This window comes from Trachurus japonicus, chromosome 9, assembly GCF_045865225.1.
Source record: "Trachurus japonicus isolate A0001 chromosome 9, Traja_1.0".
NCBI lineage: Eukaryota > Metazoa > Chordata > Actinopteri > Carangiformes > Carangidae > Trachurus > Trachurus japonicus.
Window position 1 is genome coordinate 37,472,367 of NC_140915.1, and position 12,286 is coordinate 37,484,652.

A 12,286-nucleotide genomic window follows, 5' to 3' on the forward strand; every position below is an offset into this window, starting at 1 on the left:
AACGCCCGACGTCACGTGTGCGTCAGGCACGGAGCTGTACAGCCTGAAGCCGTTTAGCAGCCATACACAGACAGAACAGCTTTCCCATCATGCCTTGCTGTCTCAACACCAGGTCTTTTCATCTGAGGCATGTTCCACCCTTTTCTGTGCTTCTCTGCTGTCAGCCAGGAGCCGTAGGAATAGCGACAAAGCCATCCCATGCTCCGAGTTCCTCACATCACTGTTTACAATCTGCACTGTCCGACAGACCGTCTCCCTGCTTCACGCTGGAGGCTGCGGTGTCGGGTGTCACAGAGGAGCTGGATTGGTCAAAATGTGAGTTTAGAGGTATTCCAGCACTGAGGACAATCTAAACAGCCTTAACTATGTTACAAAGCAATTCTCCCAGTCACATGGTCACAACCAGTCGGCTCCGCGCTCCCTGACACTCTCCCCCTGTCGTCTCCCATCAACTTCACCCTCCGACTTTGTTACAACCACATCAGTGTGTGTGTGTGTGTTCATACATACACACATGTATCAGATCTAAGCTCTGTGAAGACACGTTTTAAAATCTGTACAATATATAAATAAAGGGTATAGTATTTATTATCCTGCTGTGTTGGATGTTTTGTTTTCTCCACAGGTGCAGGCTGCTGTTTCCCATCATGACTATCAGACCTAATCTGCATTCAGGCCCAGAGATAATACTTCAGAACGCTGTGTACGATTTGTGTGTGAACTCCCACATTCCTCCTGACTGACGCTCGTCAACAGCTGGAATCTGACGGATCCGCTGCTGTTACTCAACACTCTGTGTTATTATTGCTGTTGTTTTTGTCAATGGCATCATTACAGCTATACATCACTGTTATTATCCTTATAAAACCAGTCTGACAGTGCTCAGACACAACAGCATACACTGCTGTTGCTTCTCCCTACCCCCAGCTGGTCGAGGCCGCCCACACCGAGTCTGCTGCTCTTGAAGGTTTCTTCCTGTTAAAAGGGAGTTTTTCTTCTCCACTGTAGCCAAGTGCTTGTTCATGGAGGGATCTGGTTTTCTCTCTATAATACTAACACAGTATTATGTGATGTTATTACACAACAACATTCCCTGGGTGAATCATGCATGTTATGATCTGGCACAATGTGAACACAACAGAACACAACAGACAGGTGTGGCATCTTCAAGCTGAGGTCATGTTTTCACAGACAAGACCAAACCAAAGTATTTCCCACAAAAATTGCCGGAACATGTTAGTTGATGGTTTTTTTTTTTTTTTAATAAAGTCTCTTTATAAATACATTCCCTTGAATTTCATCTGAACACTGTGAGGAAACTTAACACAGTGAAAACAGTCCAAACAGGTAAAGCAAGATTTTAGCTGTAAAAATCTTCAAACTGAACAAAAACTAAAAATGCAAACATTAAATATATATTAATTTATGAACTGAACCATAATCATAAATCACTGTGACTGCTGTGGCCTACTTTTGGCAGCAGCACAACAAGTGAAGACGAGAAGCGAGCGGCGGCAGCTCTCCTCTCAGAGCGTGGGGCTTCTTGTGAAGTCGTCTTCCACATCCTCCTCCGTGTCACTGTAACGTGCCAGAACAGGCAACATGGCAGCACCAGCGTCCCCGTCCTGCTCCGAGGACAGGGCCCTGAACAGGAGGGAGCAGAGCTACAGGAGGAACAGACCACACGTCAGTCTACGCTTAAAGAAACACCTCACCACTGAGTTGCCATTTTTATTTTTTGTTGTTACTAGATTTTACTGCTATAAAGGAAACGACGTCTGAAGGGAAACAAGGTTGACCAGATGGTATTCATCTCCATTCGATGATGGTGTGAAATTAAACCAGTTTGATCAAGAAAAATAGCTCGGGGCTCTGCTGTGACTCAACAACAAAATAATTCATTACATCCCATCTCTCACATCTGGTGTCACCTTCCTCGTCTTCTTCAGTCACACCTCTTACTGCGAGGTGTTATGGCGGCGTGGGCAGACTTCCCAGTAAGTTCAAGAACAACCCTTCGAGCACTTTGGCACTTCACGAAGCCAAGAAACCCGTCAAAAACCCCAGGGAACGAATAAAGGTCACATGGAGTTCCTGGTGAAAATGCATAAAACTGACAGGAAGCTCTGGTTACCGTGGAGGAGGCAGGAGTGGAGGCGACGCTGGCGCACAGTTGTTCAGGTACACAGAGTTCGTCGTAAATGTGAGGTGAGAGCAGCAGAGCGGGAGGGGGGACGACGGGGCTGCCCAGGCTGGACGGGATGAGCTCCATCGCATCGGGAGCATCCTGATCCTGTGGCTCTGCATCTCCACAACCTTCTTCTTCTTCTTCTTCTTCACACACATCCATGGGCAGAGCAGCAGCGTCTGCACAGCTGGAAGCACAAGCGACACACACACATCTCTGTGGAAAACTGTCCATGATTCCACCAACCACAGCAGGAAGTTAAACATAACACGACATGTGAGGTGTTGCTTAGACTTTCATGTCTGATGGTGGTAAATATGAATGGACAGTGCCTTGCAGAAGTATTCATACCCCTTGAACTTTTCCACATTTTGTCACGTTACAGCCACAAACTTAAAGGGATAGTTCAACATTTTGGCAAATTGGCCCATTGCCATAATCCCTATAGTCATAGCAGTAGGTTTGTTACCTTTATTTGTCGGTGCAAGCTATTTTTAGAACGGCGGAGCAGAGCTGTGAGCTGCTCAGAGCTACGCTACGGAGGCTAATGGGATTTCTTGGTTTCACTCATCAAACTCATCAAATACACAATCCAACAACTCCAAAACGCTCTGGTGGACAAGTTGTGACCTGCACATTCACCACGCTATGAGATAATAACACAACGTTACCAGACAGAGTTGTTGTAGAGGGAAATACAGAGACTGTTTGCCGAAAAACTGCCCCCGACGGGAACACGCATCAGTAGTTTTGCATGAATTTCCCTCGAAAACAACTCTGTCTCGTAACTGTATGAATACTTTTGCAGGGCACTGTACAATTAAATGTATATATATGAAATAGTTCTCCATGTAGGGTAACACTTTATTTTAAGGGGTCCTTGTTCCTGTGTATCTACCTAATTAATTACAGAGTAATTACCTATGTAACCGTATGTAATAACATGTACTTACATTGTAAATACATAGTGTATTTTGGTGTACTTACAGGTCCTTGTTACACTTGTAATAGAATGCTTGTGCAAAGAGAGAGGCCACTTTGGCATTTCTTATTACAAGTGTAACAAGGACCTGTAAGTACACCAAAATACACTATGTATTTACAATGTAAGTACATGTTATTACATACGGTTACATAGGTAATTACACTGTAATTAATTAGGTAGATACACAGGAACAAGGACCCCTTAAAATAAAGTGTTACCCCATGTAGTTAGTATAATTGCTTTTTAAGTCTATTTTCAGATTTTATTTGATATCAAGACCATAATGAATATTCACCCTCATAAAGACATTGTTGAACACAATGTGTAGCACTTGAACTGATAGTGAAAGTACTCTTCAGCACGCCAGTATGAGCAAACAAAATAACCACACGTCACGTCCTCGCTCTGAGAGGAGCCGACAGACCAGAGGTCTGAAGAGGAACAAGGCAGGAAGGAGAACAAAGAGCTATTTGGTTTCTAAGTCTCTCAGGTTTCATAGCTGTGGTTCACAAGGCCGTGAGACAGAAACACACTGTATAGTATACATTCAGAAACATCCTGAGTGATTGATGGCAAAGCTGAAACTGAAAGTCAAAGGGTGAGGGTCTCTGGATTCCAGAGCAGTGGGGACAGGAGCGCTGACAGAGTGTCTGCTCATCAGGTCAGCGACGCCTCTGCAGACTCCCAACAGTGCACACAAGCAAACTGAAGCACAAGAGACCCAGATGTTCAACAGGACAACTAGGACTGAGGTGACAAAGACGCGCCATTACAACAGTGTGAGTTACAGTCAGCAGAGCAGGACAGAGCAGACTAACTGGCCGGCGTAGCGGAGATGAGGGGATTACAGCACGTCACGGCGACAGGCTTCTAACCCCAACCCCGCGTGCCCTGAGCCTGGCCTATTTATCTCTGTTACAGACACAAGGCTGGCTGCCGTAACACTACGTGCTCTTAGCCGGCTAAAAACAGCCATCCAGGGCGAAAACCGCCGCGACTGCAGCCAGGAGAGAAGCTCAGGTAGAGCCCCCGTGGGAAGATTCAATTATGCTCCCTCTAAAGAGAAACTGGGCCTACAAAGACTTGAGACGTGACAGGGACACTGCCTGCTCAAAGACAATAACAGGAAAATAAATCTCAGCCTCTCTGCAGACAGGATTAAAAAACAGTGTGACCAGACAGCATGTTGTGGTGCTTTGTGTTACCTGGCTGCACGGGGGGCCGGGGTCCCTACGGGCTGAGAGGAGTCCCTCTTTTCATAGTCAGTCAGAGTAGCCAGCACCACGGTGGCCTCCACCACCATGTCCTCCACGGAGAAACACACCGGCCTGCAGAGGGGCATCGAAAACACACTGACACACATGTCTGACAGAGACGGAAACCTAAAAACTGACTGATTAGACAAAAACGGTGGACTGAATTTCAAGGTAAATGTTGGAGAGCCACTTGTTCAGTTCAGTTCAGACAATTGTATTTATCCGGCAATTCATGTGTAGCTTTCCCAGTGCACATTTGTTCACAAATCAGACAGTCAACACAAACAGAAACGGTCAAAAAAAACATTCAAGAACTACATAAATACATATACAAGATGTAGAGATGAAGCAATATGAGACAAAAAGCAGATACTACAACAGTCACATTGGTCTCTTGGCTTTAGACCAGTGGTTCCCAACATTTTTTGGCTCATGACCCCATTTTGACATCACAAATTTCTGGCGACCCCGCAATCACGTGACTGCACATGATCACGGCCGTCACTCAGGTATTTTTATATGCTGCATTTTATTTGAACTTGATTTATATTCGAGAAAGTGGAAGTATCGAATAGAGTTGTTTAAGATTGTGTGGTGTTTTTATCATAATTTTTAAAAGAATAATGATCAGTTAAAAAATATATTTTCATCAGAATTCATTCATCAGGCATTTAATTCAATCAATCAGGCCTACTAGGCATTTCAGGCGACCCCATTTGAATTCCAGGCGACCCCACATGGGGTCCCAACCCCAAGGTTGGAAAACACTGCTTTAGACACTTGAGTTTAGACACCTACTTTCCTGCAGCACCAAAGTGGAGCATCACTGGGAGACAGTGTGACTCTGCAAAGGACAGAAAACCCTGAGAAAACAGAGCAGCAGAGAGTCAGTGAGGGGACATTCATTACACAACTGTAGCATCTATAGCTGGTAACTTTGAGAGCAAAGTGTTGTGACATGTGCACAATGGTCAGGCGAAAAAGAAGAAAAACAAAACATCAATGCTCGAGTAAATCAAGGCCATCTTAAACTTAAAGCCAGGTTTCTAATCCACCCAAACCCGATTTTCCAAAACCGACACGAATAAGACTCCTAGGCTGGTTAATGAGGAGCCTCGCAGCAGGGTGCCCAAGAAACATTCCAGGATATTAGGGACAAGACCTGCAAGTGTTAATACAGGTCAAGTCTCATTAACTGGACTAACACAAAGACTGTTTATCCAAATTTCCAAATGGTCAACCAAGTTCTTTTTGCTTTCTTTTCTGAGCTCAGACGGCAGACACCAAAAAACAAACCCCTCTGGATTAATGAGCACGCCACTCTGGAAATTACATTATTCTTCACTTCTCTTCTGTTTTCGCCGTTACTCTGAATATAAACTGTCTAAGAGTTTGACTCCAGCCCTTAAATGCAAACACATTTCTGCTTGGAAGTGAAAGCTGCACACCCATAATTCCTGGAACTCATAACCTCAATTACTTCTCCTATGTAGTAGTTTCACATGCGTCACTTCGGTCACAGTATCTTTGCTAGTAAGATGAGTCACAGAACCGAGGGGAAAGTTCACATGGAAACGACACAGAGAGCAGTGTGCAGAGGCCTCAGGACGCTCGAGTATCCAGACTACAGGACCAGAAATATGACCTGTCGAGGTGAAAGGCATACACTCTGCACACACACACATAATATTCTCTGGAGACAAGATGAAGGGGTGTCCAAAAATACCCTCATTACCCTCAGCTCCTTCAGACAGAAGGTTATGTCCGAGTTCACTCCGACCTGAAAGTGGTCAAACTCGTCCGGGTGTAAGGACATCTCGGTGTACATCATCTTCATGTGATCTGTGGCAGAAGTAAATCCGGTCAAATAGTATTTTTAGTGTTTGTTCCAACGGGATTGAAGAGTTTAATATGCAGTGTTTGAATTCGAGGTTGTGAACCGTCAGCTCTCTGAGCACCGCGGTGTTGTCCTGGGTCTGGACCTAATTACAGCCCGTGTGTTATCTCACCGTGTCCGTCCTCATAGTAATTTCTCAGACCGACTCCCAGAGGAGTCACAGACAGAGTGACTTCCTCCTGCGACACTGGGAAATGCATCACCATATCACCCAGCAGCCTGCAGAGAGACAGAACAAAACAAAATGCAAACCCTGGCAGAATCCAAGCATCCTGGCTTTAATGCTGTGTTAATGATGGATGATGGTTTTCCAAATATTATACACTTGAGGCATTATTGTTTATGTCCTTGTCAGCCTGGTTCATTAACCTGAACTGCACTGAACCAAGGGTGTATGTTGGTGTATATTCAGTGGACTGGACAGAGTCAGCTTAGAGTACTGAAACCCTGTGAACACTACACTACACTGAATGCAGCTGGCAGCTACCATGCGCCTCATTAATTTTACAGTACATTCACCAGTCGTGAAAAGAAGAGGTTAGAAGAAGATTCACTCAAGTCTTCAGAGAGATAAGATTTTGTTGAGGTAAAGAGGAAGGATGTTAATAAATCAAAAGGCCCTTATGCATTTGTGTTGGTATTGTCCAGATGTTGTTCTTTTTGGCACCAGGTGGCACTGGTTATTTGACCAAGGTCTTGTTTTGTCATTATCCCCCATTACAGTTTTTCTCAGTCGCTTTGGTGCTTTTCTCACATCACTCTTAACATTTGCACAACAGTTAGTGCATTTCTCAGAACAATTATCACAAACTGCAAAACCTAGTGGATGACCTGCAAAAGCGCGTCACTTGCTCAAAATGGATTGTCCATCCCTCAAAAGCAAGTACTCATGTCAATGAAACTGTCAGTGTCGTCAAAATGAGAAGTCCTGACACCATCGTTTATGAACAAGATAGTCAAATGGCTTTGTCATGTTTTCATTAGGACACTTTATTCTCTAAGTGTTTTCCAATGCAAAAAGTGATGATACTACCTGAAAATGCTCAAGACAGCACTATACACTACTTGTAGCCATGTGAAAACTACAGTAAAGTTACACATTACTGTATTTAGTGGAGATACTGAATATGTATGTTTCACATTTCTACTGCATATGCTCTTTGCAATTCTGATTTGTTCACAGCATTGTTCAAAGGAAAAATACACTACAGTCATCTACAACAAACATATAGTAACTGAACCTATAGAGTACTGTAAATCATTCCTGCACATCCAGACGTTCCAGTCACATTTTCATCTACATCACTCTGTCAATTGTAGCGATTGAAACAGATTCAATATTCCCAAAGATACAGTAATGTCATCCTTACATTGTATCTCTTTCAACCTTATGCCATTGTTTGTAATGGGCTCAGTCTCTTCCACCTCTGTGAGGTTGTCTTGTAATCCTATGTGATGCAGAGTAAAATTACAGTAATGTACAGTACATGTACTGCATCAACCATTATTACTGTAGTGTATAATACTGTCAAAGTGCTTCCTACTTGTAAAATGCTGTAGTACAGTACCGTACTGTAAAGATGGGAAATCTTTACTGTGGTTGCTGTAATACATTACAACACAGTAAATCTGTTCTCTAGTGAAGCTGTAAGTCTAAATGTAAATGTAAAAAAGTTCTTGTCCCACTGTATCTTACAGTAATGCCTGACACAATGACAGCAGTGCAGATTGTTTAGTGCTGAATTACTGTCCAATACCATACATACCTATTGTTCCTTACTGTAAATGTTTGAATAATTGAATTCACAGTGCTTCTCCCAAAATTTAAAACTAGTTTGACAGATTTTGAAAACTAGTTCAAGAATTTTGTATGTAATGACTCAAGCAATGAAATGAGGACTATTAGTTTTATAGGGAAAGACCATTCAGCGTTCAAAAGTATAGTTCATTTTGACTGACATGACATAAACAAACAATAATGTTGTAAAACAGCAGAGAATTGTATGAGAGCAACTGATACATGTCCAAAAGCATTTGCAATTTGTTCAGAGGAAGGAGAAACTGCTACTATGATGTGGACAAATGACTACATGTTGTGGAGGTTGAACTAATAGTTATGAGAACTTTCATTCTGATCTGAGAATAGCACCAAAGCGACTGAGAAAAACTGTAATATTATTTGGGGTTTTCATGAAGGACAAAATATGCTGTTATATATACTATATATATACTATTGTCCTGCTTGGGAAGCTTAAGTTGAGATATTTTATACTGTTCATCAAACACCATTATTTGCTAACAATGATACTGCCAAAAAACAAGAAAAATAGTGCAGAGATAAAAAGATGGGAAGTTTTGGCAATAACAAAAACTTGGGATGAAGAGTGAATTACTTAATAATTTATTTATCTGAGTTATGATATGAATTAATGGTGCATGTATGAAAAGTTGTTCAATATGTACTATGCACATACTGATTATATGTTTTAATCTATGTCGTTAGATGTATGTTTTGTTGTAGATGTATGTTGTTCAATATGTTATGTTCTGTTGTGATTTTATGTTGAATACGTGTTGTTTTATGTTTTTTTTGGTTTTTTTTAAATCAAAAGGATGCTGTTTATTCACAGGGATGTGCCTTCCAATTTGTAAAGGACGTACAGGCTCTAACTTGATAACAGGCGGTGTTATGGCAGCACTAACCTGGCCTGTGCCTTCAGCACGTTGGGACAAAGGTGTGAGGCAAACACTGCCTGGAGAGGCTCACTCTCATGGAAGTGGAGGTTGTGGGTTTTGGTGATGCCTGTGACACAGAGAGGATATTTACGGCACACCGCCACCAAGTGTTGACAGTATGAAGTACAGCAGCTGCAGCAGAGCGTTCACAGAGCAGAGGTCATTCTGATAAGAGAAAACCCAACACTTATAGAGATTCTACACAGGCTTTTATAAAAAGGAAAGAAAAAACATCAGGTTTCTGGATATCCTGATTGTTTTCTTTACACAATGTAATGTCACCTACCATGTCTGCAGAAAAACTGGACTACCACTCGGTCACTAGGAGTGCTGATTGAAATATGACATCGTTCCACGTTACGCTCAATGGACGTCATGCATCGGAAAAGTGGCAGCACAGACTTTAAGAAAAACAGTGATATTTTCAACAGGATTGTCACAATTGTATTTACACTGGTTTAGCAGTTAAGTAAATACCATAGTAAATTCTCTCAGTTTTCGTGCACTACCATCTCAACTCACACTCAACTCATCCTCAAAAACGACTATTTGCCCTGTAGAGTGAGCTGAGATGTCACCTTAAGCTCTGAACCAAATGAATAACTAATATGAAACAGATACCTTCATGATCAGTTTGCATTTGACGCTTTCACTGTCCTGCTCTGATCCTGATCCCAGGCTGTAGTGCTGGAAGAACAGCGGTGGGAAGAGGAAGCAGGCGTACGCAGAGTGAGCAGAGTTCACAGATCTCAAAGCCAGCTGTAAGACACACAGACTCGGTTTAGATGCTGTTACATGACAGAGAGAGAGACCGCTGCTGACAGGGACACTACAAAACCCTTCTGAACAATCACAGAGGATGGACCATGTATCAGTGTTGTTGCTCCAAACAGGACCACGTGTGTTGCTACTTCCATGGTTAAAGTGAAGAACATGTGTTGGTATAATCATCCCCACAGGCTTTTATTCCCAGTAGGAGCTGCTGCTGCTCAGTGCTCACCCCTTTACTCATGGGGTCCAACCACAGCTCCTCTCCCACCCGTGACAGCGCCTGGACAGCTTTTCCAAAAACTGCAACACAACAAGGTGTCACCAGAATTTCAGGCCAGTGACATGCTACTGTCCACATGTGTTAATGTACACCCCCAGTCAAAAGTTTGGACATACTTTGTAGGGGAGACCGGGGTTGGTTGGCTACAGGGGTTGGTTGGCACACCCCTGTTTTCTGGCCTCCTGTTGGTCACAGACTCACAAATGTGACATCAAAATGATCATCTTATTGAGCTGCACTTATCTAATATGTTAAAACATCTAAAAATGACTCACTTTTTTATGCAGTGAAATGGACCACAAAGCCCACATATACCAATACTGTAATTCCAGTGATTCTATATAGGCCTTAATGTAAATAATCAGCATCCACCCTACACAGCAAATCTAAAACACAGTGAGATGGAAAGAAATAAAAATACAAAGAGGTGATATGCTATATTTAAGAATACATTATATGTTCATTGAATATTTTCTCTTTAAAAAAAAAAAAAGCTCAAATCATTTACTGTTTGATGTTCTGTGTACGTGTTATTTTGTTCGTGGCCTTAAATGCCCTGTTTTAGTGTTATACATGCAAATATATGCATGCATATACATGCTATCTTCTTAAATTTGAATATATTAGAATTACATTTCCAATTTATTATTATATTGGTTGCTTCATCCATTCATTTTTACATTGTGCCAACCAACCCCACGAAGTGTACCAACCAACCCCGTGTCGGGGCTGGTTGGCACAAGTTCTTCATAAGTTATTCATAAATAAATTGATTTTAGAATATAACTGTGGACATTGAAATGTGTTTAGTTAAAGCTGACACCTTAACCTTTCATTTAATGCTGGTTTGATGCCAGAGTGCTATGGCAAAGAGTGAAAAGTGTGCCAACCAACCCCGGTCTCCCCTACTTGGTCATTCAATGGTTTTAATTTTATGACATTCTATTTAAACTGAAGACATCAAAACTATGAAGGGACACACACAGAGTTATGTAGTAATCAAAAGTGTTAAACAAAGCAGAATATCTTTTATATAGTAGTTTTATAAAGTAGCCACCCTTTGCTTTGATGGCAGGTTTTTGGACAATTGTTATTCAGTCACCTGGACTGGTTTTCCAACAGTCTTGAAGGAGTTCAGAGGAGCTGAGCTCTGTTTTACCTTCTCTCTGTGGTCCAACTCATCCCAAACCATCTCAGCTGGGTTCAGGTCAGGTGACTTTTGTTTTAATTAACACTTTTTTGTTCACTACGTGTTCCTTTATGTCTCCAGTATGAATCCATAATGATAAAAAATAAATAAATAAATGAATAAATAAATAAATAAATAAATAAATAAAGACCATTGAATAAGAAGGTGTGTTGGTCATGAAGTCAATGAAGTCATAGTTCGTGTTAAATTGTTTCTATTGAGCCAGAAAAACTTGCTAGTAGCTAAATTAAGCTACATTAGCCAAGCTAGCACCTGATTTGATTATTAATAACTGTTTTTAAATAAATGAATGTGACCTGCTTTAACTTTGAAAATATTTTTGACTTTACATTTCCCCTTTAAACTAATATAACTTGTTAATAAATGGACAGTCTTCTTCGGTTTTACCTTTGACACCGTTTCCTTCGACGACACACTTCATATTTGTTGACGCTAAGTAAACAGATGCTAACTCTCTGACTTGCTAATTAATTAGCTTCATACATAACAGTGATAGTGATATGAGGCTCCAACCAGCCGACCACTGGCTGCACCGTGTGTCCCTGCGTGGTGGCTGAAGGAGGGGGTCGAACAGGGCCCCAGTCTCTCCAGCCAAAGTCAAGCAACGTGAATATGGCTGTTTTATGTGGCAGAATGATGATGAACATGTTAGAGACACACTAATACATGTGAATAAGTTACTGGAGCAGTAATAAAAAATAAAAAAAAGTAGGCCTAATGACCATTCATATCGGTAATATAGGCCTTACCATTCAGAACCTGCCAGAAGGCCTAAATTAAAACAAAAAACATATTGATTCCAATGCTGTTTCCAATAAAAATGCACTCAAGTTCTCTTACAAGAAGTAAAGTTTAAGTCTAATTAATAACATGTAGCTATATTAGCCTGGATGCTGTATAAATACATTCTGACTGATAGGACACAGTGACAACAGAATATTCAGTCCTTCAATTAAATATTTA

The 12,286-nt window shown here is 41.6% G+C and overlaps 1 protein-coding gene across 1 annotated transcript; it reads right to left on the reverse strand.

Annotated features, from left to right (window-relative positions):
- Positions 1-1,156: 1,156 nt before the first annotated feature.
- Positions 1,157-11,768, reverse strand: rad9b (RAD9 checkpoint clamp component B). The gene is made up of 11 exons (XM_085787730.1): positions 11,711-11,768; positions 10,063-10,133; positions 9,684-9,821; positions 9,349-9,463; positions 9,030-9,129; positions 6,439-6,545; positions 6,165-6,271; positions 5,228-5,292; positions 4,379-4,501; positions 2,135-2,375; positions 1,157-1,664 (listed from the first exon to the last, which is right to left on the reverse strand). The coding sequence occupies exons 1-11, from the start codon at positions 11,742-11,744 to the stop codon at positions 1,527-1,529; spliced, it is 1,239 nt and encodes a 412-aa protein (XP_085643856.1). The 5' UTR covers positions 11,745-11,768; the 3' UTR covers positions 1,157-1,526.
- Positions 11,769-12,286: the final 518 nt, after the last annotated feature.

Coding starts and splice junctions, on each gene's coding strand:
- rad9b (XM_085787730.1), bottom strand. CDS start 11,744: ATGAAGTGTGTCGTCGAAGGAAACGGTGTCAAAG. Junction 9,464..9,683: donor AATGCAAACTGATCATGAAG/GTATCTGTTTCA, acceptor TTTTTCTTAAAG/TCTGTGCTGCCACTTTTCCG. Junction 4,502..5,227: donor CACTTTGGTGCTGCAGGAAA/GTAGGTGTCTAA, acceptor GCCCCTCTGCAG/GCCGGTGTGTTTCTCCGTGG.